This window comes from Priapulus caudatus, unplaced genomic scaffold, assembly GCF_000485595.1.
Source record: "Priapulus caudatus unplaced genomic scaffold, Priapulus_caudatus-5.0.1 Scaffold106, whole genome shotgun sequence".
Lineage (NCBI taxonomy): Eukaryota > Metazoa > Priapulida > Priapulimorpha > Priapulimorphida > Priapulidae > Priapulus > Priapulus caudatus.
The window spans coordinates 173,481-180,860 of record NW_014577167.1 but is presented as its reverse complement, the minus strand read 5'-3'; the positions used below and the strand labels follow the sequence as shown (position 1 = coordinate 180,860).

Below are 7,380 nucleotides of genomic sequence, written 5' to 3'. Positions count from 1 at the left end.
TCCTCTCTGCCTCCTCCTCCTTCTCCGCGCTACTCCAACCCATTCTGCCCTCTCTGCCGCACGACGTGCCTCCTACTCCTCTTCCCCGCTGCCTCCCCTTACTCCAACACCGTCTCCCCTCCGTCTCCTACCTCCTCCTCCTCCTGCGGGTCCAACCTACTCACCTACTCCAACACCTCTCCCCTCCTCCTCCTCCTCGCCGTGCATCACCTTCTCCCTCCTCTCCGCGTCCTCCTCCTCCCTCACCATCACCTTCTCTCCTCCTCTCCTCCTTCCTCCGCCCCCTCCTCGCCTCCATGACTTCTTCATCGATCCTCCATCACTTCTCTGCTCCTCCTCTCTCCCTCCTCCTTTCTCGCTCCTCCCCCCTACTCCATTCACCTTTCTCCCCTCTCTTCCTCCTGCCCCTACTCTCCTCCTCCGATGACCGTCTTCATTCGATCTCCATTCACCGGGCTCCGCTCCGTCCTCCGTCCCGGCTCCTCCGCCTCCATCCTCCTCCTCCTCTCCTGCCCCCACTCCTCCTTCCACTGACGTCTGTCCATTCCGGATCTCCATCTCGAGCGGCAGCGTACCGTCTTTATCTGAACACACAGGGCCGTACATAATATTACATATATTGCCTGAGAGAGATAACAGTTCTGGTGACACTACACTTGTGTATGCATATACGTACCTCGGGTACATATCTGTAGTACCTGATACGACAACGACCCCTTCAGCATAAGTAACTAGTAACTATTTTGCCTAGTTTAGTAGTTACCAGTTCCCAATTCAATGTTGCATTTCGAGAGAAATAGACTGTGAGCCAACAACAATTGTAGCCACAACAAATAGGTTTTGCACCCACAGAAATCCTTAGAGCCACCACAAATAAAGTGTGGACCCACGTGTACATGAGGATCAAGTAGTGCTAGAACACTTCGCAAATAGTAGAGATTGTTTTTCATTCTTTCTAGCCCGGTGGATTGGTGGAAACACCTTTCTGCCCCAAACGCAACGCAAAGTCAAGTTATCTTTTTTTTTTAGCTATTTGCTATTACCATATTGTCACATTCAACACGTACATGGGAACTGGGAACTGGGAGCTAACGTCACTGACCCTAATATCTGCTCACGTCACATCTCCTTGTACACAGAAACAAAGCCATGGTTCATACAGGACTGAAATTTTTTCCAAGAACTTTTCAAGGACATTTTATCAGACATTTTATCGGAATTCATACAACATACCTGGATTAATTTAATAACCCCATTCTTAATCACTGCATGTCACCTCTAAAACTTACCTGGATCACATTAATAAACCCTTCTAAACACTGTCACTTCTACAACATACCTTGACTTACTGACTGATTTTACTGACTTACTGTAATTTGTGATCATCATTTAACTGTCTATCGTGTCTATAGCTTTTTAAGCTCATTTAACGCAATTTTTATTGAGGTTTGCACATTATTGATGGTAGAAAATTTCGTTTTATTACAGGCAAGGATTCTTTCTAAAAATTCAAGGACATTTTCATGAAATGCAATCACTTTTCAAGCACAAAATCAACATTTACTAAATTCAAGTACTTTTCAAGGACTCCCCTCAAATTCAAGTACTTTTCAAGGACTCCCCTCAAATTCAAGGACTTTTCAAGGACTGTGCGAACCATGAAAGCAACGCGCACACGCGCGTAAGCGCGTGCGCTTTCTCTCGCAACCACAACCAGATTCCTCCCCCCTACATCTCTCCTAACCTCCTATGTATATTAACCCCAAAACCCCTACATCCTGAGCGCACATGTCACCCGTTCTCCCAGACCGAGTCCTACCTCCATTTCACAATGACCCTAGAAACGCCCGACCTAAAACATGTTTACAATTCTCCCTATAACATCAATCTAGCCGCACAAGATGCGCGAGGCTCTGTCTACATAGACGACCACTAAAACAACCCCTAGTCTAGCTCTGCTGACTAATTCATGCAACATCTGTAAATCATATGTTACACCACAATTTGCAATACATAATATCTTCAGTGCATGACACTTAAAGATGCTTGAAACCACAATTTTAATTTGAACAGAATGTTCTAAACAACTGTGAAAAGTCGTTTCACACAGTGCAAAACATCTGACAAACAAGTGCCGCAGAGCGACAGCGCTCAACTGACGTGTACTGTAGCCGGGTATTCTTCTGATGAACTCACTGGCAACCGAATCAAGTGCGCCCTCCCGCCACCGCGTTCGCGCATATATCTAGGATACTACTAATACAGATCTAAAATCTATGATAGCTAGGCTTTGCAATACCGGTAGTACAGTAATAAAGATATACAGCCTGTGTAACTTTAATGACTTCGCTATATTAACATGTTATCATGGATATGCGTCGAGCGCGAGCGCAGTGGTGGTGGTGGGGGAAGAGTGGGGGGAAGAGGCGGGTGGAGGGGGCTCTAATAGCAAAAGCAGTTGCTGCGAGATGGCGCATGCAAGTGTCATCAATAATCAAAGATGGCATCACCCTTCGTGCGTGATAACCTCACTCCATTGAGTTGCTGAAATCCAAGTATATTCAGGCAGGCGAGAATTTCGCTGAGCTGTGAGTTAACAGATCTGAATTGCAGGTTGCCAGGCAATAATTATGATTAGAATAGTGCCAGTTCACCCCCATGCGTGCGTAATCACTAATGGGCTGCCCCCATGTTTTTGCCTACCCACGCGAGCATTCAGGGTTCATTACAGTGTGCTAATACAGGGTGCTACTCAGGGTGCTAATACAGACTGCTTTAGAAAATAATATGATTTAAGGAGTGTAAACCTTGTTCAACAAACATTTGCCTTTGCAATTGAACTGTGCAACTGTAGCCTCACATCCACAATAGCAAAAGCAGTTCAGTCCTTTGTTAACAGTCAACAAATCCATGTTTAACCTTCCTCTTGAGGGTCAAAAGGTTATCCAACACTTATTCTTCGCATGTCAGCAGAAAGTACATTTTATGGTCCTTTCAATAAAGCCATAAAAATGGTAGGTCACCGCTGAAACAAAAAAGTTTTCCAATCGCTCTGTCAGACCATGTCCTCAGAAAATGTCTAAAATCTGCCCTGTGCCCCATTGACCTTTGACCTGTGACCTCCAATTTCGGCACAGTGATGGCTTTTCCTACCATGATGCTATACACCGACTATCACGAGCCTAGGTCGAGCCGTTTAGATTTGTGCCGCAATTCTGCATTTCCTCCCTATACCTTAAGTTAAGGAGGGAATGTTCCCCCTTCTTTTACCCCTCTTGACCTTTGACCCCCCAGCCTCGACATCCCAACTCGTTTTCGGATTACCCCCCCACGTCCCAAATATCGTGACCGTACGTTGAGCCGTTTAGATTTGTGCCCAACTGTTGACGGACGCACGGCTGGACGGATGCACGGACGCACGCTCATGTGATTCTACAAGCTGCATCTGACTATGTCAGATGAGCTAACAACTAGAACTTACCTTCAGTATGATCTCCTTTGTTTTGTACCAGTCTCCACGGCTCAGGGCTCCCTTTAGCTTCCAGTCATGCTTGCCATACAGGTTCGTGAAGATCCTGTCTTCATCAGTCAGAGACTTGTTGCTAAACATCTTAAGAGAAGCCATGTGTCTTGTCGCCATCACCTGGAATCAATATCCAGTCTCTTTACTCGTTTCACCATCCAAATTTAACACGAAATATTTGCATATATAGCAACAGGGCTCGACTCTCCTAACACTAAGTAAATCCCATGATCACAAGTTCATCTTGAAGTATGGATACTGGTACCTACATCAAACAGCTAGCTCTGAAAAACATGATCATTGTCGTTGTTCCAATTCTTAAGAAGCCTGTGTAATGGCTATATCCATTTAATTATTGTAATAAAAATTTCAGTGAAGTCATATGATATTACATGAACAACATTAAGTTTGTTTTATTCGACTGACGTACCATACAGGCTGGCTGACGACACAGCTGTTGCAGATTTGCAATGCTGTTCATGGCTGACAATGGATCCCACTGGTAATGCTGAAATGTCTCACCAAAAGACAGGCAGAAATGTAGTAATACAATTAACAAATATATATATAAACTATATGGATAACATAAACACTTTTATCACTAGTGCTAAGTGAGTAAACTCTCTCAATAACAAAACACTTGGTATATTAACATTAGCAATAACTGTCAACATTAACATTTAACGGCATGTACGAAAATTACAGTAATTTTTTCCCAGTAGTCATCTATTTTAGATCCCTGCGTTTAGAATCACTTGGGTCAAAATTATGTAAATTCGCTCTCTTTCAGCAGGGTTGAATGTTATGAATATGCATACTGGTTACTTTAAATACTTATCAAACCACTAATTGGTTGTGTTCCTTTTATGTAATTGGGAAATTAATGTGTGCAGCCTAGGTGAATTATGTTCTAGGTATCTATTTGGTCTGTAGTATCGTTTAATTACTTTTTTCCATGTTGATTGTGTATTAACTCACATTAGCAGCAAACAATCAGGATTCATGTTCCTGCAAAAGTCACTATAAAACAAGTTAACTAATTTTTGAGGGAAAGTAGGGAATCTTCTAAATACCAAAAGATGCCAATTGTTAAAATTTAAGGAAAAAAACTTGCCCCATTTAAAATGCAACGTAGTTGTTGGTCTAGATTTCTGGCTTAATCCGGCACATTTTTTATCAATGACACCTGTCAAGCACCACAAGTTTATACAGATGGGACAGGGAAACCAAAGGGCGTAATAAGACGAAACAGGAAGCTCCCAACAATGATTAGCAAAAGCGTAGTGTGAGGCTCTCAGTAGATGCTGTTTCTAACAATAACTCGAGTACTTGACCATCCTACAACACGAAATTAGTGTCAGACAATAACACTAATGAACCTACTCTTCACCTTTACATGGTTGCCAGCTACACAATGAGTAGCACAGACAAGTTTCAATAATAAATTGATGGTAAATAAACACGAAATCTATTTACTACCAAGGTCTTAATGTTTCTCTATTCTCTTTCACCTAGTATTAAGTATTACTACTGATAATTTGCTGTAAATGCTGTTCAAATGATCCCCTGCACTAGCTCCAAGAAACGGTATCGCTAGGGTTAGGATACCGTTTCAAACCGTGGCTGCAGCTAAACACGTAGTTGCCTTATATTCCAAGTATCGCCAAAGAACACCACACATGTGATATACCAAATGAATCAGTAAACGTCCACCTTCTTGTAACCATCAGTGCGCTACGATGCGCTGGGTACTTACGGGGTTACAGCAACTTTTTGAGACGAATGCAACCAAATTTATGAATTTGCCACCATGTTTGCTATCATTCCGACTGTGACTAAAATCCGCAATGGATCGAACAAAGGAAATTAAACGATCTGCGGTCGTCATGTAAACCACCCCTACATCCGAGAACATGTCATCTAAGGTTTTTTACAAATGGCCCACACATTTCTGAACATCGTTTCACTTGCTTTGGTGTGTAATTGCCTTGAGAGCCATCGTACTATTTCTGTAGTATTTTCTAGCGAGTCTATTCCGTTTCGGGTTTTCCGTGCCTTGCTAAACATGGCGGTTAAAGCTGATTTGAAAGTTGATATGCTGTGAGAATTAGCAGATTATACCGTGAATTAAGAGATACATTCTAGTTTAGAAGCAGGACAACTGTGAGTTAACGTTCATATTTTAAACAAGGCAAGTCAAAGGTGGTAATGGAATAGTTTTATTTGAGATATACAGAGTTATTCATCTCGATCTGCAGAGGTGATAGGTTTTTTGTATGGAAGGGTGTCAGGCTGTATAGACAATCCGTCGCACAGCCTGGTCGGGCTACCCCTGCACCAAATAAGTACACCACATGCACGCCGCTGTGCACAGACAACAAAATTAACAAAACAAATAACTCTACAAGTATGTTTATTGTACACAGCAGCAGGCGCGCGATGTACTTTTGTGTTGCAGAGGAGCATTTGAACGTTTTTTGGAGGTTATTATTGGTAATAGTCGGCGCATTATAGTAGAGAAACATTAAGACTTTGGTAGTAAATACATTTCGTGTTTATTTACCATCAATTTGTTATTGAAACGTTCTAAGTGCCTATGCCTATGGGCCAACGGCCAGCCTTTCGGCTCAAGCACTTGACTTGAAGTTGACAGTGTCAGTGCCTAGTCAAGGTTACATAATTTATATATAGCAATGCATCAATAATACACTGTTTTTCTTCTATATTTACTGTTAAATATATTTGCTCGTCGTTATATTGTTATATTAAAACTAGGTAAAATAGATGAGATTAATATTCAAAGGGTGTCATTGCGTCGGAAACGCCAACCAAGACAAGCTGGAAACTGGAAATCGTCATCACTAAGTTGTAGTTGTAAGGTGTAAATATCACGAACACGGGCCGCTTCCTGCATATAACAGCTCGATTATTGGCAACAGAATATAGTGCTTCGTCCACACACAAAATGACAAAACTTCTTTTGATTGTCAAAGGTTATAAGGCATTCCATAAATATTAATTACCAGTGGCAGTAGATTACCAAGAACTAAAATACCTATCTTCGTTCGCGACACACAAGTGAACATCTACCGTAGGCTGTGGTTTCACTACCAGAGGGCACTGAAGTAGAAACAATTGGCACTAATGTTTTGGCACTAATCAAAAAATTGTGATTTTTAGTTTATATTCATTGTATTATTTGTAATCGCTTGGTTACAATAATGGAAATTGTACGAGTCGTGGTGAAATCGGCAGCTGATATAACTGAGTATATTATTAATGGTGTTGGATCTGAGACACTTGAACAGTTAATCCCAAAAGGAGCTTTGCATACCACAATAAAAGATTTAAAACGCAGCCTTTCCAAACGCTATATTAAGGTAACAATTATGATGTGTTACTCAGTAGTTGTACTAGTCAGTAGTTTACTGTTTAGTGAATGTGGTTCTACAGTTATAATTATGACAACATTGTGAGCTTTGTGTTATATTGTACTCATAATTGTACTTGCTAACTTTTCAGAGTCTAACACTAACACTAACAGTGAGTAACGGCCGAAACTATACGCACGGCGGCCGTGTGGATAAGATTCAATATGGCTATACGCACGACGGCCGTGTGGCGAACTCAATATGGCCAAAGATCATATACAATAAGATGGGACAGCCGCTATGCTTGCCATACAGTTTCGATGTCCCACGCGCGACACCAGCGCCGACCAACGGCGAGTTAGGGTCCGCAGCTTACCAGCTGACTGCTAACAACAGTAGAATATATGCAGGCGACACTCAAATGGTGCTCGAGTGAAAGAAACAACATGATTTATTATAAATCGATGTTCAATTACATTTTTATCT

General features: G+C 41.9%; 2 protein-coding genes across 6 annotated transcripts in view; one reads left to right on the top strand and one right to left on the bottom strand.

Moving 5' to 3' along the window:
* The window catches only part of LOC106805230 (NADH dehydrogenase [ubiquinone] flavoprotein 1, mitochondrial-like), an 8,922-nt gene extending 2,299 nt beyond the window's left edge, over positions 1-6,623 (bottom strand). Inside the window, exons 1-3 of one of the 3 annotated variants that reach the window (XM_014806746.1) lie at positions 6,547-6,623; positions 3,954-4,031; positions 3,482-3,643 (exon numbers count right to left, since the gene is read on the bottom strand). In XM_014806746.1, the coding sequence (XP_014662232.1) occupies positions 3,482-3,643; positions 3,954-4,031; positions 6,547-6,609 (303 nt within the window). In that variant the 5' untranslated portion in view covers positions 6,610-6,623. Of the gene's footprint in view, positions 1-3,481; positions 3,644-3,953; positions 4,041-6,546 lie in introns of all 3 variants that reach the window. The other 2 variants (XM_014806747.1, XM_014806748.1) reach the window with 2 other exon arrangements.
* Positions 6,624-6,663: 40 nt separating this feature from the next.
* Positions 6,664-7,380, top strand: part of LOC106805240 — an 18,729-nt gene continuing 18,012 nt past the window's right edge. For all 3 annotated transcript variants that reach the window (XM_014806764.1, XM_014806765.1, XM_014806763.1), the window contains exon 1: positions 6,664-6,903. In XM_014806764.1, coding sequence (XP_014662250.1) covers positions 6,745-6,903 — 159 coding nt within the window. In that variant the 5' untranslated portion in view covers positions 6,664-6,744. The remainder of the gene's footprint in view (positions 6,904-7,380) is intronic.